Source organism: Polypterus senegalus, chromosome 9 (assembly GCF_016835505.1).
Source record: "Polypterus senegalus isolate Bchr_013 chromosome 9, ASM1683550v1, whole genome shotgun sequence".
In the NCBI taxonomy this organism is placed as follows: Eukaryota; Metazoa; Chordata; class Cladistia; order Polypteriformes; family Polypteridae; genus Polypterus; species Polypterus senegalus.
In genome coordinates this window covers 28,339,680-28,363,236 of record NC_053162.1, presented here as the reverse complement: position 1 = coordinate 28,363,236, position 23,557 = coordinate 28,339,680, and the positions used below count along the sequence as shown (strand labels likewise).

Sequence of the window (23,557 nt, the reverse complement as noted above, 5' to 3'; positions counted from 1 at the left end):
ATCATTAATGTTTTTGGCCCACAGGGCAGCTACACTCCATATCAGAGTTTAACAGTTTCCTTTTAAGCTGTTAGTTTGGACTTCCCTGCATTAGTTCTTTCCTTTAGTTAAATGTTCCCTTTTTAGTTATACACTCCCTGTTGTCTTCAGTCACAGGCTACCCAGGTAACAGAACTTCTTCAGTTGTTCAGTCTTTTTTCCATATACTTTTATTTCTAGGTCCATTGTATAGTTGGCCAATGAAAAGACAGTGTTTAGCCAGCAGCAAAGAGAACCACCTTTCCATGTTCTGTCCTACCATTTGTTTTATTTCAGTATATTAGTGCTCATCATGATTATATAAAATATCACACATTTGTTTCAAGTATCTGTCTCTGTAGCCGGGACCAAATGTCAAATAGGTAGGGAAATGTTGAATGGGAGGGGATGTACTTAACGCGTAGAATGAATTTTTCAAAGTAAAAGTTTGTCACAAATGAAGTTGTCAAAATAAAGGGTTATTCATGAATTCTCTGAAGTTTTCACAGTTGGTGCTACATATAATAGGGAAATTATACAATTTAAATACAGTGGTATGAAAAACTATTTGCCCCCTTCCTGATTTCTTATTCTTTTGCATGTTTGTCACACAAAATGTTTCTGATCATCAAACACATTTAACCATTAGTCAAATATAACACAAGTAAACACAAAATGCAGTTTTTAAATGATGGTTTTATTATTTAGGGAGAAAAAAAATCCAAACCTTCATGGCCCTGTGGGAAAAAGTAATTGCCCCCTTGTTAAAAAATAACCTAACTGTGGTGTATCACACCTGAGTTCAATTTCTGTAGCCACCCCCAGGCCTGATTACTGCCACACCTGTTTCAATCAAGAAATCACTTCAATAGGAGCAGCCTGACACAGAGAAGTAGACCAAAAGCACCTCAAAAGCTAGACATCATGCCAAAATCCAAAGAAATTCAGGAACAAATGAGAACAGAAGTAATTGAGATCTATCAGTCTGGTAAAGGTTATAAAGCCATTTCTAAAGCTTTGAGACTCCAGCGAACCACAGTGAGAGCCATTATCCACAAATGGCAAAAACATGGAACAGTGGTGAAGCTTCCCAGGAGTGGCCGGCCGACCAAAATTACCCCAAGAGTTCAGAGACAACTCATCCGAGAGGTCACAAAAGATCCCATGACAACGTCTAAAGAACTGCAGGCCTCATTTGCCTCAATTAAGGTCAGTGTTCACGACTCCACCATAAGAAAGAGACTGGGCAAAAATGGCCTGCATGGCAGATTTCCAAGACACAAACCACTGTTAAGCAAAAAGAACATTAGGGCTCGTCTCAATTTTGCTAAGAAACATCTCAATGATTGCCAAGACTTTTGGGAAAATACCTTGTGGACTGATGAGACAAAAGTTGAACTTTTTGGAAGGCAAATGTCCCGTTACATCTGGCGTAAAAGGAACACAACATTTCAGATAAAGAACATCATACCAACAGTAAAATATGGTGGTGGTAGTGTGATGGTCTGGGGTTGTTTTGCTGCTTCAGGACCTGGAAGGCTTGCTGTGATAGATGGAACCATGAATTCTACTGTCTACCAAAAAATCCTGAAGAAGAATGTCCGGCCATCTGTTCGTCAACTCGAGCTGAAGTGATCTTGGGTGCTGCAACAGGACAATGACCCAAAACACACCAGCAAATCCACCTCTGAATGGCTGAAGAAAAACAAAATGAAGACTTTGGAGTGGCCTAGTCAAAGTCCTGACCTGAATCCAATTGAGATGCTATGGCATGACCTTAAAAAGACGGTTCATGCTAGAAAACCCTCAAATAAAGCTGAATTACAACAATTCTGCAAAGATGAGTGGGCCAAAATTCCTCCAGAGCGCTGTAAATGTCTCATTGCAAGTTATCGCAAACGCTTGATTGCAGTTATTGCTGCTAAGGGTGGCCCAACCAGTTATTAGGTTCAGGGGGCAATTACTTTTTCACTCAGGGTCATGTAGGTTTGGATTTTTTTTTTCTCCCTAAATAATAAAAACCATCATTTAAAAACTGCATTTTGTGTTTACTTGTGTTATATTTGACTAATGGTTAAATGTGTTTGATGATCAGAAACATTTTGTGTGACAAACATGCAAAAGAATAAGAAATCAGGAAGGGGGCAAATAGTTTTTCACACCACTGTATACTGTACAATTTAAACAGAATTGACAGGATACACTGCAAAAGAGTGTTAGCCATGTTCCCAAAACGCAGGTGTAGACCAAGAACAGCCAGCCTAAGGGCATGTTGATTTCAAGCTGTCATTTTTTTAAACTTCATGCTTAGAGTTTCTTTAATCTCCATTGCATGCTGCAGTAGATGATTTTTGAGTGTTTGCTGTAGTGTCAAGTTCATGCACTCGGATTTTAATCCTAAATTCTTGCAGTCAAAACCCCCCAACAACGGCTGCTTGGCGCACAGTGATCAAAGCCTCCTGCTGTTCAAGGGCACTGGCTTCGCATACTTCTACATCACTTTTCAGTTTTAATTTCACATTCTGGATTTTTAATGTGAATTCTTCACTTAACATTGTGCATTTTTAATGTCACTTTTAGGCCATTACAGTTTCCTCATTCCACTCTCTCGACTTTTAGTGTTCATTTCATGCCTTCACTTTCTCTTCATTTTACCTTCTCATAACTTTAACTCTTGGCATTTTTAATCTTCATTTCAGGTTGTCACCGATCTTAGCTAAAATAAAATGCAGTGACATTTACTTTCCTATTCTTTTTACTTGCTGTTTGGCCCACCTCAATTAATAATAATAAGTTGAATTTATAAAGCGCCTTTTACAAACCCAAGGTCGCTTTACATATAGATGGGGAGAGAAAACAAATATCACACAGAAGATGTAAGTTCTGAGTTGAGATTTAAAGATGGAGAAAGAGGAGCAGTCTCAGAGAGACTGAGAAAGAGAGTTCCAGAGTTGAGGGGATATAACACTGAAGGACCTGCCTCACAGGTTGGAGAATCTGGTACATGGGACAGTAAAGAGATTACTGTGCGAAGACCTGAGAGAGCGACAAGGATTGCTAGGAGCTGAATGAGGTAAACAGGGGCAAGATTATGTAGGGCTTTGAAGGCGAGAAGCAGAAACTTGAATTTAATCCTTGATGGAACTGGAAACCAGTGAAGTTTGAGAGAACAGGGGAGATGTGAGCAGAACTCTTTGTGTGGGTGAGGACTGTAATGTAGCCTCTGTATAGATTTTACAGGGAGACCAATGAAGGGGGAATTACAGTAATCAATATGAGACATTATGAAACAATTATCCAGAGTTTGAGCATTATTAAAGGACAAAAATGTACAGAGTCGAGCAATGTTACAGAGATGATAGAATGAAATTGTGGACAGAGACCTAATGTGTAGCTCAAAATTAAGTGATGAATCAAACAAAACAAAAGGTTTCTGACAACAGGATCAGGTTTGACAAGTGTACAATCAATTGAAACAGAGAAGTCAGATGCTTTAGAAAGTAGGGAGTTTGGGCCTTCAGTTTTATTGGCATTAAGTTTGAGAAACTTGTTTTCCATAGCTTAAGATCAGTGATGCAGTCAGTGAGTGTGCTGGGAGGCGAGTCTGTAGAGGAGTGTGTACTAGGACATAAGTGTATATTGTCTGCATAGCAATGGAAGTTAAGGTCATGTCTGCAAATCTGACCCAAAAGAAAGATATAAAGTAGAAAGAGTAATGGCCCAAGGACTGAACCCTGAGGGGACACCACGCGACGCAAGTGAGGTGAAGGATTTATATCGGCCAAGTGTGACAAACTGTTGCCTATTAGAAAGATACAATGTGAACCATTGAAGGGCTAAGCCAGAAATCCCTATAGTAGAGAGACATGAAAGGAGGATTTCATGATTAATAGTGTCAAATGCTGCACTTCAGTCAAAAAGGAGGAGAATATTAAGTGAACCGTAATTTGTAGACTAGAAAAGATCTTTAACTAAATGGAGAAGAGATGTTTCAGTGCTGTGTACGAAAACCAGACTGAAAAGGCTCATAGAGTGTATTGTCTAGAAGAAAGGCATGGAGTTGCATAGCAACCACATGTCCCAACACCTTAGCCAAGAAAGGAAGATTAAGGATAGGCCTGTAACTGGAAAGAGAAGAAGGATCCAGGTCAGGTTTTTTAAGGATTGGGGTGACTGTAGAAGTTTTGAGGGCAGTAGGGACAGACCGTGAAACGAAACATGAATTTATCACTGAGGCAATAGGAATACATTACTAATTATGGATGAGCATGTCTTAAGCAGAGAAGAGGGTGTATGATCAAGCAGACAGGAGGAGGAATTAGACTTACAAGGTCAGAGATGACAAGAGAGTCAACAAGTGAGAAACAAGTGAGTCTTGATGATGGAGATGGCAGATCAGAATGAGTGAGTGATTGAAATGTGGAGGGGAAACTGTGACAGATTTGAACGATTGTGGTATCAAATGTAAGAAAATCTGACACTGCTCAGCTGTATTGGGGCATGTTAGAGGAGGGGGTCAGAGAAGTTTAGTAACAGTCCTAAAAAGAGTTCTAGGCGTAGACTTAGCAACATTTATGAGAGAAGAATAATTGTTAGAGCGAGCAGTGTTAAGGACATCCCTATAGTTACAGTGCATCCGGAACGTATTCACAGTGCATCACTTTTTACACATTTTGTTATGTTACAATGACCCTAAGCACACAGCCAAGATGATCAGGGGAAGCAGGATGCACCTGAGCTCAATTTTGAGCTTCATGGCAAAGGCTGTGAATACTTATGTACATTTGCTTTCTAAATTGTTTTATTTTTAATAAATTTGCAAAAATAAAGTAAACTTTTTTCACGTTGTCATTATGGGGTGTTGTGTGTAGAATTCTGAGTAAAAAAAATGAATTTAATCCGTTTTGGAATAAGGCTGTAATTTATTTATTTTCGCATTCTCTTTGCTTAGGCCAGAGGACCTCAATCACGGTCCTTGAGGGCTGCAGTGGCTGCTTAATAAGAAGCACTTGCTGCTCAAGTAACACTTCTGCTTCACTTTAGTTGTCTCGTTCGTTATGATTTTGAACCCTTAGTCTTAAACAGCTGTATTCTTGTTTTTTAATTGCTCCTAATTAGCAATAACAGGCAAATGACAAAAGAGACCAGCATTTCTCCATTGAACTTGTTACTATTTACACCTGTGTGTATTTATCATGCACTACTGGGTTTAATGAAATACTTCGAAGGAAAGTGAAGAGAAAAAAGTGAAGGACTGAGAATTACTCATCCATTTTAGCCTTCAAATCATTTGGATGATATCCTTAAAATGGGGAACCAAATCTAGGATATGAGAATTACCTGACATAGCAGAGTTTAAGCACTAACAAGCCATTAAATTAAATTATCAGCAAGAATTGCTTTCTATTAAGCAACTGGGTTAGAACAAAAACCTGCAGCCACTGGGACTGTGATTGAGGACCCCTTGCTTAGGCGAATCGTCATCTGAGATTTCAAGCCTGCAGTTCAGACCTGTGCATCAGGCCTCATGCATAATGATTAGAGGTTTCCTATTCACTTTACATCATGAACTATCAGATGTTAACAGGCATAAACCCCTGCTACTCAAACACTGTAGTCCCTCCCACTTCACATTGCCCCTCCTTCTCAACATTCGGGTCCTAGCTGCAGCGATACCCTTCTTATTTGTTTAGGCATGCAGAGATATACCTGGACACAGAAGAGGTAATTTATTAAAAAGGATTATTTTATTGCAAATGTTTTTATTGTACTTTATATATGTCAAATGCTACATATAATGCTTTTCGTTAATGTCATTTTAATTGTTTTATCACATTGCTTTCCAGGCCTATTCTGTATATGATGAAGAAATTGGTTACTGTCAAGGCCAGTCTTTTCTTGCTGCTGTACTTCTCTTACATGTAAGTGTTTACTCCTTTTGTTTTAATTGAGGATGTTCAAAGTCATATATGTTTTGATAAAGCAGAAAAATTATTGTTAAATGTATTTTACTGTTTCAGATGTTATTTCCTAAAATGACACTACCTTTTAAATAGAAGCAAGTCTGAGATCAGCATAGCTAGCTCATCATTTCACCAAAGTATCACATTAATTATGTTAAGTTAAGCAGATTTGGCAGTTAGTTTAACTTTCCATTAAATGACCGTATAACATTTAAAAATTGTCTTTCATTCCGTTCTTCTATGTCCTTGATGAAGACCTTAATTAAAACACCTGATGCAAGTCTTTTTTTACATCCTTGTATATATTTTTTATCATGTCTCCTCTTACTGTATGTTTGCATAAGATGAAAAGTTTCAGCTTCTTTAATCTTCCTTATAGCTAACCTTTAGTCATGGTATAAGTTTAGTTGCCATTTTATGCTCTTGTTCTAGCACTGCCATATCCTCCATATAATATGGAGCCCAAAACTGCACACAGTGCAGTGCATATTCAATATATTGTTGTTCTATTTTCCCAAGCTGTTTAGATTTTATGCTCATTTCTTTGTAACTACTGATTACTAGTATGTTTCATTAAAGGGGTAGAGCTTTTAAAGTATTAATTAAAGTCAAGTGAGTATGACTACAGAAATAACACAACTTTCTCAAATTTAAATAAAAAAAATCACCAATGAATTACAAAGATGCCATTTTTTCTTCTCTATTTTCTTGGAATACATTTTTTCCTTATTTTAAAAAGGGAATAAGTAAAAATATTACCACTTGTACTCAGTATAAGCAATGACTTAATAATGAGTAACTCGGTGCAAATTTAGAAATCACAGTTAACTGATTTAATTAGTTTAAGAAATAGTGAGACCTATAGCCAGCATAATTTTTACTTTGAAAAGCATTTATGTAGTATAACAGAACTATAGAAAAACAGCATATTTTCAGCAGCCTTTTTTTTCCCCCAGATGCCTGAGGAACAGGCATTTAGTGTTCTGGTCAAGATCATGTTTGACTATGGGCTCAGGGAACTTTTCAAACAAAACTTTGAAGATTTGCACTGCAAATTCTTTCAGCTGGAGAGGCTTATGCAGGTAAGACAGACTTAAATCCAGAGTTCTTTTTCAAATTTGGAAGTGGTGACTAGTTTAGTCATGCTAACATTATGCTTATTATAGCTGCAATTAGAATATGAAAAATGTGATATTTAGCATTTACATTCACAGAAATTGTAAGATTTAATTTTAAATTTTTTTGCTGTATTTTATATCTTCAAAGGATTGCATTTTTATAAGTGAGTTCTATCCAGCCTTCACTGTCTGTCAGTACTGTTGTATCTTTTTGGTAAAAGTTAATGATGTTTCACCCACTTTGTTGGCATGGATAATTTGTATTAGGGGACCGTACCTTTCTGATATATTTATACCTCCAAATTTACAGAGCTGCATTGTGTGTCAAGGTAATTTTTTGATGCAGTTTTTGACCAATATTATGTCTGTTTTTGTCAAAGTCAAATTAACATACTGTTAGGTCACAGTAAAACCTATATAAGAAACTGACACTTGTTATAGAGGTGGTGATTAATTAGATTCAACTTGTGACCTTACCTATTCTTTAAACAAAGCTCTTTGTAACAAGTCCAATTGCCACAGGTTGTGAGAAAGATGAGATTTCCAAATAATTATTTATTAAAATACAAATCCATGCCAGTCATATCTTCAAGAAGTTGTTTACATCAGGTTTAGATAATAGAGATTATATACATGATGTATGTGTGTGTGGTTTTAATAAAACAGAGAAAATAAAGGGAATATTAATTTAGAACTACTATAATAACTGCAAATAACAACTAAGATCATGACTGAACTAAATAGTGTATGATAATATAAAGAACAAACTGCAGTGAACACTCTTATACTGTAACGAATAGTAAAAAATGAAATGCAATTTTATACTTAAAAATGTTGTGCACATAGCACCATTAAACAAGTTTGAAAGCAGTGACTCCGTTTAAACAAAGATAGGAGACATGCTATTCATGAACTGCAGTATTTAAGCATAAGTATTACTGGTTACAAATAATACATTTTAAACTACAACAATCTGGACAATTTATAATAAATGAATATAAAACAACATACAGTAAAATTGCTTAACAATTATGATATATATGCACAGACATTAGTTTTACATGGCAGCAGACATAATATCCACTTACGGACGCACACTGATTAAGTTACTTAATAGAAAATACTACAAGTCGGGCGTTCCTCTGGAGTTGGCTGATGTAATAACTCTCAGGCAGATTTGTGCTCCATGGCAGTGCAAAAGTGCTTGGGCCAGTCGCCTCGGGACTTTATAAACTGTCAGATTACTAAAAGATTATTGGCTATGCAGTGGATAACAACCCGTAGAGGACATTCAGGGTTGACATCAGAAAACAACTGCAGCTGAATAGCGGATCTTTTGTATAACTGCCTCCAATTTTGTGGAGCAAAGTTGTATTAATTTAAACGGTTAACTATGAGGGTCCTGTGGTACTTCTGGAAGTTGGAGTCTAGCAACAGGCCTAGTATACAGTCTATCCTTGACTTGCATGATTCTTATTTTGTCATCAGCTTAGGGAATGACAGTCTTGACATTGCCAACAAGGCAGAAGGCATGTAATGATCATGTCAGCAGTCAGATCTGGTTTATCTTGCAGCCATTTAGGATGGCATTGAAGAGTAGGTGGATAGTTTCTGATAAAATGACTTCAGAATTGATCTGCTAATACTTGGCTATGCCTCCATGTTTTTCGACTGAGTAGCTCTGTAACTGGATAAACAACCTGGGGGATTGATGGATCAGGCCACCCCATCAACATAGTGTTATTAGTAACTGGATCCACATTCTAATATCTGAAAAGACCTATCCTAGTGGTTTCAAATTAATTATGCCTTCTATTTAAACATCCACAGTCTTCAAAACTTCCTCAGTGTCTCCTTCTTGGGCTCCTAATGTGGTGTGCAAGGTAAATTTGATAGAGTGGATCTCGTGCTCCCATGAGCTGCCACAGTGAGGAGCATTAGAAGGATTGAAATTAAAATTTGATCTACTGATTACCCAGTTGTGCTTGTAGAATTGGTTCAAGGGAATTTAAAGATGTCTGCAATTCAGAGTTACCGCCTTTGAAGTTGGTACCTTGGTCAGATAACAGCTTGAAAAGTGCCATCAAAAATGAGTCTGCATCTATACTTGTCAGCAGTTCTAGATGCACTGCAAGTGTAGTGTGACATTTAAATATAATGTCCCACCTTTTCTCATTCCAATGACCAGCCTTGATAATGAATGGTCCGAAGCAATCCATGGCAGGAGAGTAGAGCTGGTTTGTATAATTGCAAACTAAATGGTGGCTGGTCACCCACCTTAGGGATGACTGGGTTTCCTTTCCATTTGCAGCATTCAGCACATCTGTGCTAGTGGTTACAGACAGTTTCTCCTCCCAAAAGGATCCAAAACCACCTACGCTGCTCAGAAAACACACTTTCTGGACCCATTATAGTACTTGATTATCAGTTTTGTAATGCATTGATGGGGATCGAGCACCAGTGGATGCAAAGTATCTTAACTGAGTTGAGCACATCTGCAGAGTTGTCCTTCCATATGGATTAAATGGGTTTGTTGATCAAACTCGAGTGCCAGGGTTAGTAATCTGCTACTGGTGGGAACAGGTTTACCAGCTGATAAACGTGGAAAATCTTCTGTGAAACTCTGTCTGTGTTTTTTTCAAGAGAGCAAGTTCGGCATTTCTGTAGTCCCCTGCTGGGGTATTATCTGTTGTTCCAACTATACCATGATATGCTTGACAGTTGCTTCAACCAAGTCCTTGATGGTGGAGAATGTATTTGGATCAGGAAGACTGATCATTGAGCCCATGTAACACCAGGACCTGGGATCTATTAGCTCCCTGATGTCTGCTACTCTTGAGCCCACGAATACCTTGTTGTCACATGATTCTGACTGGAGCCACTTCAGTATGTGACACTCCTAATGGGCAAAGTGAGTTCTTTATAAAACTGCAACAAGCTGTGCACCAGTATGGGCAGCACATAGCTCCAACCTCAGAATTGACTGCTGACACATAGGGGCAGCTCTAGATTGTGTTGCTTAAATTGCCACTTGAATTTTTTCTGGAGATAGGCTACTGAACCATATGCTCTATGCTCTGTCAGATTCATCTGAGAAGATGTGGAGGCTCTGAGTGCATGTTGAAAGATATGTTTGAGGATGAACATAACATCTTGCCAGTGGTTTCTCAGGAAGTTGATGAAGATCACTTTTCTCAAGTATGCCATGATTGAAGCAGGTCCTCTGGCAGTTGTGGATCATCCTAATCTCTCCCTTTGTTCTATAGACGCTGTACTAGGATATTCGGCTTTGTTTTGTATGGAATGAGAAATCCAAATGGATCACGTTGACTTTATTAAATCCGACAAAAATGCTACACACAGTTGGCTCAGAATTCTCAAGATATTGATGCTTGTAGGTGATACTGTCTGACATGTATCTCCACATTAATCCAAGAGTCCAATCTTGTGGGAGTGTACCACCTTGTGAAAACCATAGCTCATTGTTTTCAGATCTCAGTTCCTTTGGAATGTGGTTAATGATGGAGGGGGATTTTGTGGCCCACTGATATAATACAAACCCCATGGACAGATTTCTTTGCTACAGATGCAGTGGAAAAACTCTGTAAGAAGTTATCAACATAGAAGCATTGTTCTATGGCGCAACAGACATCTTCACCCAGTGTACTATGGTTGAACACATGATTTTCTAGGGCAATGGTATCACAGCGGGGACTACATATTGTACCATATAGTTGGACTTGCCATACGTAAACATCAAGTGGTGCAGTACTGTTCATGTCATGACAGAGAAATCGTAGTACGGGTCTATCTTCTGGAAGGAGGCGTACTTGATGGAACATCATCTTGATGTCACTGAACACAGAAATTCCTGAAAATGAAGCACACATAAAGGTGTCAAGCTTAATGTGTGTTCTAGAAGGAGGTGGTCATTCAGATTCTGACCTTTGAACATGAAGGGACAATTAAAGACAGTATGGTCCTTTCCATTGAGCTGAACTACAAGATGTGGATTGTACCATTCATAGCTCCTGCTTTTTTCTATGACTGGGTAATTTTTTTGATATATTCTACATGCAGAAGTATATATATGGCACAGTGGGTTCGCTTCCCAGGTATGTGTATATATATATATATATATACACACACACACAGACATTTACATGGCAATGAAGCCATATTATACGGACATAATACTTGCCTCTTACGGATGCACACTGATTAAGTTTCTGGGACATTTTTGGAATGGAATAAATATGATGAATCCGGGTTCAGATGAGAATTTGTTCAAAAAGTCTCTTTTATTGATTAACTGCAGACAACGTAACAGAAAATGCTACTAGTCGGGTGTTCCTCTGGAGTTGGCTGATGCAATAATAAGGCATTTTGGATTTTTTTTTTTATCCAGAATAGTAGGATGTGCAAGTTCACATCCACTTTTAATTGCGTCACAAAAAAAATTAACTGATGGGTAAGGTGAAAGTGCTGTAGCCTTCAAACACCAGGATGCCTTGAAAAAAAGCCATGCTGCACATACACACACACAAGGTATGTCTAGAACATTGCAGGGTGGAAGGTCCTGCCGAAGCAGCCTATAAACAACCTTGTGGTGCCAGGTGCAGAAAGAATTTTACAAAAGGAAATATTTTTCTAGAAAAGAAATTGTATTGAGTAGATCATGGAAAACTAAAGACATTTTATTACAACGATAACTGTAATTTTATTATAACTACTGCAGCAATGACTTATAATAGACAAAGTGGTTTACAAAATGTAAAATTTTCAACCATAATAGTTGCATATTTTAAGAAAAATAGTTTAATATCTGGAATTATTGATCTCTTATTTATCTATCTATTGATTGATTTGCAGGAGTACATTCCAGATTTATTTAATCACTTCACGAATATTGGCCTTGAAGCACACATGTATGCTTCCCAGTGGTTCCTTACATTGTTTACAGCAAAATTCCCTCTCTACATGGTCTTCCACATCATTGATCTTCTACTCTGTGAGGTATGTTGGGTTAACTGTAGAATTGTTAATTTTGTCAGACCCTTTGCGACAAAGATCATGGGAAATGTTCTTTTTAAGTGAAATGCTGATGTTTGTTGCATTTGTATACATATATCTAAATATATTGTTTTATTAAAAATGTTTTATCTGTAAGTCAGCTAAATACTATTTCCTTGCTTAAAATGTAGTTATTTTCTTACTTTCTGGTAATATAGAAATTCCTAATTTACACAATAAAATTGTTTTTTAAAATATGACATTTACTGGGAAAAATTGTTTGATTAACAGTGTTAAATTTCCACAAATCTTTTGTGCAGTAGGGTAATAAAAATAATTTTGTCGTTTGCAACTTGTGTGGTGATCTCTTAACTAAGGTTTAGATGGTGTCACTTTCAAATTGTAAAGTGAACTATGGGTAAGATTGCTGTTAATTTATGATTCTTTACAGCAATAAATATTGCATTGTTGAAACAGACCATCAGTAGATGTTCACATCAGAAACCTTGGGTGACATTGAAGGTACATTCACGGCTAAATGTCAATAATGCTGCCTTTAGACCATATAACAAGGTAGCCTTCAGGACAGTGAGGGCAAAACCAAGTGAGAATATGGCAAGAAAATCACAGCTACTTTCAGGACACCAGGGGCACACGGCACATGTGGCAGAGAATTCAAGCCATACAAGACCACACTACATGTCTGTAGTGTTGATGCCACCCTTTGAGATGTCCTAAACAAAGTATATACATAGTTTGATGCCCTGAATGACATACCTGCCAGGAGGTCCATACCTTCTTCAGAAACACAGGTACTGTGCTGGCCCAGTGCTGACGTGAGAAGAACTTTGTTAAATGTAAACCCACACAAAACTGTTGCACCAGACCATACTTGGCTGAGTGCTCAGAGAATGTGCAAATCAGAGAACGGATATCTTTACAGAATTCTTCAACATTTCCCTGAGGCATGCAGTTTTCCCCAAGTGCTCCAAAACCACCACTATTGTATACCCATGCTAAAGAAATCTCTTCCCTCAATAATTGTTACCCTGTAGCATTCACACTTGTCATCATGAAGTGCTTTGACTGGCTAGTCTTAGGCAACTTGAAAGCTGGACTCCCATATTACATGACCCTCTCCAGTTTGCATATCAACTGAACTGTTCTACTGTAGATGCTATTATTGTCTACCATTAACTCGGTTCAGCTTTCAACACCATTATCTCTCGGAAGCTCATAGGGAAGTTGGGTGTGCTAGGCTATAACACTTCCCTATGCAGCTGAGTCCTGGACTTACTGACAGTGAGACCCCAGACAGTCTGCTTCAGAAACACCATCTCCAGTACCATCACACTGAACACTAATGTTCTCCAGTGCTGTGCACTCCGCCCACTTCTGTTCACTCCGCTGACTTGTGATTGTTCGGCTGCATAAAGCTCTGACACCATCATTAATTTGCAGATGACACAATAGTTGTGGATCTCATCAGCAATGGAGATGAATCATCTTACAAAATGAAGACATGACAATTAGCAGACTGGCAAATGGAACAGTCTTTCTCTTAATGTGGAAAAAAACGAAAAAGATGATTGTTGACTTTAGGAAGGCACCTTCTGTCCAGACCCCATTGTATAGCAAGGGCTCTCCGGTTGAATTGAACCTGGTCAAGAACTACGGGAAACATTTGACCTCTGTAATTGCAAACAAAGGCTTCTGTACCAAATATTAACACTGATTTTCTCAGGTGTTCAAATACTTACAGTGCATCCGGAAAGTATTCACAGCGCATCACTTTTTCCACATTTTGTTATGTTACAGCCTTATTCCAAAATGGATTAAATTCATTTTTTTCCTCAGAATTCTACACACAACACCCCATAATGACAATGTGAAAAAAGTTTACTTGAGGTTTTTGCAAATTTATTAAAAATAAAAAAAACTGAGCAATTACATGTACATAAGTATTCACAGCCTTTGCCATGAAGCTCAAAATTGAGCTCAGGTGCATCCTGTTTCCCCTGATCATCCTTGAGATGTTTCTGCAGCTTAATTGGAGTCCACCTGTGGTAAATTCAGTTGATTGGACATGATTTGGAAAGACACACACCTGTCTATATAAGGTCTCACAGTTGACAGTTCATGTCAGAGCACAAACCAAGCATGAAGTCAAAGGAATTGTCTGTAGACCTCTGAGACAGGATTGTGTCGAGGCGCGAATCCGGGGGAGGTTATAGAAAAATTTCTGCTGCTTTGAAGGTCCCAATGAGCACAGTGGCCTCCATCATCCATAAGTGGAAGAAGTTCGAAACCAACAGGACTCTTCCTAGTGTTGGCCGACCAACTAAACTGAGCAATTGGGGGAGAAGGGCCTTAGTCAGGGAGGTGACCAAGAACCCGATGGTCACTCTTTCAGAGCTCCAGATGTCCTCTGTGGAGAGAGGAGATCCTTCCAGAAGGACAACCATCTCTGCAGCAATCCACCAATCAGGCATGTATGGTAGAGTGGCCAGACGGAAGCCACTCCTTAGTAAAAGGCACATGGCAGCCCGCCTGGAGATTGACAAAAGGCACCTGAAGGACTCTCAAGACCATGAGAAACAAAATTCTCTGGTCTGATGTGACAAAGATTGAACTTTTTGGTGTGAATGCCAGGCGTCATGTTTGGAGAAAACCAGGCACCGCTCATCACCAGGCCAATACCATCCCTACAGTGAAGCATGGTGGTGGCAGCATCATTCTGTGGGGATGTTTTTCAGCAGTAGAAACTGGGAGACTAGTCAGGATAAAGGGAAAGATGACTGCAGCAATGTACAGAGACATCCTGGATGAAAACCTGCGCCAGAGCGCTCTTGACCTCAGACTGGGGCGACGGTTCATCTTTCAGCAGGATAACGACCTTAAGCATACAGCCAAGATATCAAAGGAGTGCCTTCAGGACAACTCTGTGTATATCCTTGAGCGGCCCAGCCAAAGCCCAGACTTGAATCCGATTGAACATCTCTGGAGAGATCTTAAAATGGCTGTGCACCGACGATTCCCATCCAACTTGATGGAATTTGAGAGGTGCTACAAAGAGGAATGGGCGAAACTGGCCAAAGGTAGGTGTGCCAAGCTTGTGGCATCATATTCAAAAAGACTTGAGGCTGTAATTGCTGCCAAAGGTGCATCGACAAAGTATTGAGCAAAGGCTGTGAATACTTATGTACATGTGATTTCTCAGTTTTTTTATTTTTAATTAATTTGCAAAAACCTCAAGGAAACTTTTTTCACGTTGTCCTTATGGGGTGTTGTGTGTAGAATTCTGAGGAAAAAAATGAATTTAATCCATTTTGAAATAAGGCTGTAACATGACACAATGTGGAAAAAGTGAGGCGCAGTGAATACTTTCCGGATGCACTGTATGTGCAGCAGTGCAATACAAATAAATTCTGTACAAATCATACAATGTGATTTCCTGCTTTTTTTTTTACATTCTGTCTCTCACAGTGGGAATGCACCTACAATGTGAATTTCAGATCCCTCCGTGATTTCTTAGTGGGAGAACTTGCAAAATCGCAGGGTATTCAAATACTTATGTTCCTCTATGTACCACCTACTATGTACCATTGTACTAGTACTATTGTGAGATTGAACATAATGCAGATATTTTCTTTATTCTACGTCTACATTCACATCAGGCTTTAAGTATATAATTCAAAGTTCAGAAATGTGTGTGTTGACTAGTTAGTGTTTGTCTTTTTTAAGCTCACAGAGTGACGTCTAACTAAATACACACTTAAAATTTGACATTTTTCTAATCAGGTCAAAGAAGTATTAGTAACTTTAACTGTGAGTGTACTCGGATAAACATAGCAAACTTACGGTGCAAGCCTTAAACATAACATGCACCCTGTATCTACCCTGCAATATAATATTTTATGCCAGTAAACATGCAAATCTCTAGCGATAGTGGAACTTGTTCAGTTCTGAAAAGCATCTTCTGAGGACAAGTCTAGCGCAATGTGCAAATTGCTTGTATTCAGCATATTTTTTCAAGTCTTAACACCACTAAAGAATTATTGGCTATTTGTGAAATGTGTACTTGGTTCAGATCCAACTATAAAAAGATTGCAATAATGTCAAAATCATCCTTAGGAAAACAAAGTGATTTCTTAATGTTTTGCTAAAACAGAATAAATGCAATTGATATTCATATGAGGGAGAGAGGAACTGGCAAAGAAAATGATAGGATAGAATACATGTGTTGTACATGTACATATGAAAAATACATTTAGCCCTTAGTATGGAATTATTTTGGTACTAAACATTTTATTGTTTTTCAAAACCACATTTTTGTTTTATTCTTGCAATTGTTCATTTTCTGCTCTTTTCAATTTAGAAAGTTTATTCATTTCTAAAATTCAGTTATTAAAGGATGAGTTTTATAGTTCTTCATGGTGGTACTGCGGTAGACACTGCAGTCCCAAAAATCCAGATTTCTGGGTTTGAATCCCATGATCATATGTCTTCTGTATGGACTTTGCATTCTTACTATGTTTGTTTGGGTTTTCTTACAGGTATTGCAGTTTCCCTTTCATATCACTAAATACCTTCGTCTTTCATTAAAGAGTAATTTGAAATTGGCAAGTGTAAATAAGAGCATGACAGCTATTTTACAAATGATTTATCTTTCCTTTTTTTTCTATTTAGGGTATAAGTGTTATCTTCAATGTTGCACTTGCACTGCTGAAGGTAAGTGGATTTTGATGATTAATATTTCAGTGATTTTTGCATTATGTATTTTCATTGCACAGCCTGGAAAAATCATAATTAGCGTAATGTCTAGAATTGTTAGAATAAGAATATTGAGATACCTTAAAATGTGGTACAGAACACATTGTCTAGCAAACCTGTGACTCTAGTAGACACAGAGCAACAATTTAAGTGCAATTTGTTTTTCATTTAAAGTATTTGAATTCAGAGTTAGCCAAACAATTCCTTTTTTCAGTGGTCTTCCTATAGTTCTCTGAATAACTACATTTTCAAATAAATTGAATTTATTAATTTTGTTTTAATTCTTGTATTGAGTTTTAACATAACCTGATATTGTAAAGGGAAATTTCTAACAATGATTTTGACGGTTGCCTGGAATAAAACAGAATAATGTTTGACTAACTGTCAACTCTAAACTGGCCCCACGGTCAATAATTGTGGTTATGTGTTTGTGTTCTGGAGTGGAAATGGAATATTTATATGTTCAGTGTTTCAAGGTTAGGTTATCTGTCCTGCAACCTTCAACCGTGTAATGAATGTTCAAAGGTTGACTGATGAGTCAAATTTAAAATGAAATGCAGCAGTGTATGCTCGTTTTCAGATTTTTTATATTACAAGAAATTTGATTGTTTATTAAACATGGACATTTCTATGATCTTTAGAGTATTAGTCTGCTGTGAAGAGACTTCATGTGGTGCTAAAGTTAAACTTTGTCATGTTTGATCATGCACAAACATAAAAATGTACATGGAAGCTAATCTTGAAACTGTTCAATTTTGAGCTTTATGAACCTTCCACAGGACCAAAGTCCTCTGAAATGCAGGGCAAAGAGCTAGTCTGCTAACTCAGTAGGAATGAAGAGAATTTTAAATGGAAGTGAGTTTCTGAGATAATTTTTGAGCTTCCTTGTTCACTTACTGCAGAAGAGATGCCTCTGACTTATGATTTTGGTACTGTGATGCATTGGATCACAGGATCCAGAGATCAATGGTTGGTTCAGTTCATACCCAAAAAGCCGTTTCAGCAATTTCAGCCATGTTAGTGGCATTTGTTTTTTTGTTTTTCTGTTGTTTAATGGGATTGCATACCAGTAAGGCTGGTAGTGTCTAAAGCAGTCAGTGAGTGTATCACTATTATGAAAAGAGTAAAAAATTTGAAAAGCTGTTGAGTTAACACTAACTTTTAGTCTTTTGATGTCTGTGTTAATTTGAAAGATTAACCTTTTGAATTCTTTCTCTAAGAGAGAGTTCAATATTGATCATACAGTACCATCTTAAGATGGGACTTTAGGCATTTAATTGTGTAATGTTAAAGCCTGATCTCCCACACAAGCTTTCAGCCACAATTTCTGCTGTGCACCCTGAAAGTGTATTATCGCAAAGAAGTGCTGAGAAAAATTCTCGTCAGCATAATTTTAGACAGGAGGAGATTAAAATTAACGCGAAAAAAGCTATTGAAATGATTGCAGACGCTTGGACACAAGTTAAAGAAAGCACTATAGCTACAAATACAGAATCTCATTACAACAAAATTTTTTTTAAGTCCTTGAAAGTTTGTTGTAATGGAAGTTTACCTGTGTGTGTATGTATATATATATATATATATATATATATATATATATATATATATATATATATATATATATATATATGTGTATATATATATATATATATATATATATATATATATATATATATATATATATATATACACACATTTTACCTAGGTATATATACATAGCAACCCATTGAGTAGAAACAGTTTGTTGTTATTAAAGTTAATTAAAAGATACAAAATATCAATGTCAGTTTATTTATATAGCACATTTAAAACATCAGCAATGCTGTAGCCAACTGCTTTACATTAAAACATACAAAGAACAAAAATAGAAACAGAAATAAACTACAATAAAACAAAATACAGCCAGCATTGAGTTAAAAAAAGAAAGAGGACCAAGAGTAGGGAAACTATCAGTATCACTGAAGGTCACTGAAAGCTATAGAATATTCAATCTAGTTTTAAACAATTCACTTGAAGGTGACTCCTTAAAGCACATGTTTCAATATTAAGGCCCATGGTCCAGACACAGCCCCCCATGACTTTTAATCAGGCCTGCCAATAAATTGTGATAGTCAACTTAATGTGGCCCATGTGTTTGCTTTGGTGTTTAAAATGAAGTTTGTGACAGTATAACATTTAAACGTATGAGGTGCTGTAGCGCTCCATTCACGCTTTTTCAGATAATTACCCTATAATACAAACAAATTAATGAAGCTTGCATCTCCAAACTTAGCTAGTATTAACAATGGCCAAAAAAAGAAAAGTGGACAATGAATGTAGACAATTTCAAAAAAGATGGGAAATAGAATATTTATTCTGTGAATTCAATCAGAAGCTAATGTGTCTCGTATGTCACGAATCAATGGCAGTTTTCAAAGAGTACTACCTTCAGAGGCATTTCGAAACGAAGCATGAGTATTTTAGATGCATGGACCAGGAGCAGCAACTGCAAAAAGTTGGAGAATTAAAATGCAAGCTTCAGCCACAGCTACACATGTTTACTTGCATTAACAGAGTGAGGGAGCCATGAAGGCAAGCTTTATAATAGTGGAGGAAATATGAAGTGCGTGTAAACCATTCACATAGGGTAGTTCACTAAAAAATTGCATGGAAAAGGTATGTGATGTTATATGCCTGAACAAGAAGCAGTTATTTACAAATATCAGCCTCTCCTGAAATACTGTGGCTAATTGGGTGGATGAACTAGTCTCCGATTTACAGGTCCAGCTGAAATCTAAAACTATGAAATTTGTTGCGTATTCGTTGGCTATAGATGAGAGTACAGATGGGACAGACACCACCCAGCTTTCCATATTCATCTGAGGGGTGGATGCTCAGTTTGCTGTCACAGAGGAACTTTTGGATGTAAAGGCCATTCATGCGACAATTACTGGACTGGACATTTTCAGCCAATTGGAGCGGTGCATCAGCAAAAACGTACTGCAATGGAATAAACTTGTTAGCCTAAGAATGCATGGTGGACCTACAATGTGCAGGGATGTTCTTGGTTTGATTGGTTTGGTTTGGCGCAAGGTGGAGCAAATGGGGAAATTTGACAGCCTTCCACTACGTCATTCATTCGGAAGCCCTCTGTGGAATGATGTTGGGCATGGGACATGTCAGGACCGTTGTAACCAAAATAGTAAACTTCACTCATTCACAAAGATTGGAGCCACTGGCAATTCAGGGAACTTAGAGGAGGAAAACACAGTGCACGAGGATGTGCCATACCACACGGAGGTGTGTTGGTTAAGTCATGTGAAAGTGTTTTGCAAAGATTATATGACACCTGCATTGAAATTACTTGTTTTATGGAGAGCAAAGAATAGCTCATCCCCGAGCTAGAGGATGAAAAGTGGCTGAGCGACTTGCCATTTATGTGTGATGTAACGGAGCACCTCAGTGAACTGAATGTAAAACTCCTGGGTTGAAAACAGCTGATCAGTGAAATGCGAGACTTAGTAAAGGCATTTCAAATGAAACTGCGTCTATGGGAGGGCCAAATGCGCCAAGGAACTTGTCAGTTAGTCAGCAACACAGTCACCATTCCATTGCTGGCAGAAGTTTATACTGACAACTTGAACACACTCAAAACAGAATTTAGCAGGAAATTTGCTGATTGCGAATCACAGAAATTTAACCTTGATGTGATCAAAAATCTGTTTGCAATTGATGTTGACGTTGCGCCCGAGTCCTTGCAGTTATAACTCATTGAATTGCAATATAACAGTGCTCCGAAGACCCAGTACCAGTCAGCTGGGGCTGCTGAATTTGTACTACTTCTCCTAGAATCAATGCCACAGGTTCACCTTCACGCTGTAATTTCAATATTAATTCTTTATTGTCATGTGTACAAGTACTATGTACAATGAAATACTTGCTAGCATATGCCCCCGCAGACAGTGAACATAGACGGGGAAAAAAAAAAACAAAAACCACACACAATAAATAAATGAATATAAATAAGTAAATAAATAAAACTAGAATCCTAGGAATAAATATCATCATGTCTATGTTCGGAAGCAGCTACTCATGCAAATAAATGTTCTCCGTTCTCCGAAACTGACAACAAGACGTCCCACAAATCCCGCCTCACAGACCAGCATCTAGGCTTGGTATTAAAAGTGGCATGGCACAGGGAATTAAACCTAGAATAGATGTGATCATTTCCAAGAAAAGGTGCTGATTATCTGGTAAGAGTAGAATGAAAAAGACATTACTTAAAAATTGTCATTTTGCATAGGTCTGGCATTATATTATTATACTAGCAAAATACCCGCGCTTCGCAGTGGCGAAGTACTGCCTTAAAATTTTTATTAAGAAGAAAATTAAACCTTTTTAAACTGAGGGAAAATATACCAATAATTATTTGTTAAAGATCTCTTTAGATGCCACGTTGTCAGTTCAGCCATCCGGTTGTAATATGACCAAGCTGTGCGCTGAGCTTGCTCTTGAGCATGCAACGTACAGTTGGCCATGTGAAAAGTAATCTTGCCTCAAACCTCACAGCTTGGATTGCTGCTGTCATAATCGGTTTGAGTTTCATGGTTTGTTTCAATTACGTTGGTATTTGCAGGACTTGTGTTGAAGTGTCGTTCGGCATCTGTCAAGCATTGTAAGCACACAACCGGTTTCATCAATAACTTCACATCCAGCTTTTGAGAGTTTAAGCATTCATAAACATCAAAGTGTCCACTACTCAAATCGTCACCTGTCAATCTAAGATGTTTAAGAGGCATTGGCGGTTGTCCAAAGGTGTAAAATATTTGGCCATTTCAGTACACTTGAAAGCGACAACTGAACAATTCAGCGGTAGCCATCAACTCACATGCAGAACCATAGGTGATGGGCTTAAGCATTTTACTCTTCTAGTGCTCCTGTGTAGTATAATTATCTCCTGTACCGTCATCAGTCCACACCTTGAACCTGTCCCAGTCATTCAATACATAAGGCACAATGTTCCTCCGGATATCAAGAGTGAGCCTGATATGGCCGTGCAATATGTTAGAAAGAGAATGGAAAAGGCAGGTGCCATCCTTGGGCATGGAAACCACTCGGTAATCTTTGATCGATGGTGCTCACCTCGATAGACATGTTAATGGAGGTACGGTTGGAATGATAAAGGAAATGGGTACCTGAACAATGTAAAGTAAGTCTAAAATACCCACACAATAACTATAATCATAATAAATGAACAATAAAACACTGGAGAAGCCGTGGATTAAATAAAAAGGCTGTAGTTTTCAGCAGGGAGACATGAATCCCGTGGCGAAGCAAGGAAGGGAATGTAGAAATTGGAGTGACGGATGGCCTTATATAGGCAGGCAGCCAACAACGTGGGAGGCGTTGGGATGGGTGACCCAACGTCGCCTCACACGGTGACAGAGCTGCAGGCTATGGACGTGTATATATGTACATAAGTAGGATTCAGTTAGCGTTGGGAACCCGCGTACCAAATTTCTTGAAGATGGGCCCATAAGTAACAAAGATCGTTGAAAAGTTCAATATGGTGGCCGACAGTGGCATCATACCACCGAAATAAGTACGTACATCGGTTTCGGTTAGCACAGGGAAGCCTCCAACCAAATTTCGTGAAGATGGAGTCATAAATAAGAAAGTTCTACATGGCGGACGTTGTTGACCGTTATGACCGTAAAAAGTAGAATTTCGAAATGAAACCTGCTTAACTTTTGTAAGTAAGCTGTAAGGAATGAGCCTGCCAAATTTCAGCCTTCTACCTACACGGGAAGTTGGAGAATTAGTGACGATGGAAAGTTCAATATGGCGGCCGACAGTGGCGTCATACCACCGAAATAAGTACGTACATTTTGGTTAGCGCAGGGAAGCCACCTACCAAATTTCGTGAAGATGGGGTCAGCCTTCCAAGTAAGTTGGCCGTTTGTAAGTAAGCTGTAAGGAATGAGCCTGCCAAATTTCAGCCTTCTACCTACACGGGAAGTTGGAGAATTAGTGATGAGTGAGTGAGTGAGTGAGGGCTTTGCCTTTTATTAGTATAGATGTAATATATATTTGTGTTCATTTAAGTTTCCACAGAAAACTATATAATCTGGGATGATTTTTTAGTTAATTTCTTTATTGTTATTATTTTTTGCATTAACTATTTTTCTGATAACCATTACCTTATTTGTTATTAAGTACAGTGATCCATGTTTTTGTTAATTGTGAAGTTATTTTCACAGAAAAATGTTCAGAGTTTGATAAAAATATTTTGCTTTTATAACCAGTACTGGTAACAAAGACCTTATTTTTTATTTTGTTACATGTGATTATTTTGTTGTATGTGGATTGTTTAATTGTGCAGTTATCTTTTTGTACTAAAGTACTGTTCAGTATTCGATAAATACTATTTTTTTTTAATCATTTTTTCTAAATGAACAAACTTCGGAAAACTATATGAATCAAACTATATTTTTATTGAACACAGTTACTTGTCAAGTTATATGTCTACATTTAAAATTAGAATTGTATTAAATGTCCTTTTTTTCACAACTTTCTGCTCGACCCTCATTAAGACTTTGACACCCCTGCCTTAAAGTATCGAGTTAAAGAGTTCCACAGATGAGGTGCAGCAGCTGCAAAAAGCTTTGTCCCCCTTAGTTTTGCACTTAGTGT

General features: G+C 37.8%; 1 protein-coding gene across 3 annotated transcripts in view; it reads left to right on the top strand.

The window, feature by feature from the left end:
* LOC120535158 (rab GTPase-activating protein 1) overlaps nt 1-23,557 on the top strand; it is a 243,125-nt gene that overhangs the window by 171,077 nt on the left and 48,491 nt on the right. For all 3 annotated transcript variants that reach the window (XM_039762787.1, XM_039762786.1, XM_039762788.1), the window contains 4 exons: nt 5,865-5,939; nt 6,938-7,063; nt 11,972-12,115; nt 16,802-16,843. In XM_039762787.1, the coding sequence (XP_039618721.1) occupies nt 5,865-5,939; nt 6,938-7,063; nt 11,972-12,115; nt 16,802-16,843 (387 nt within the window). The remainder of the gene's footprint in view (nt 1-5,864; nt 5,940-6,937; nt 7,064-11,971; nt 12,116-16,801; nt 16,844-23,557) is intronic.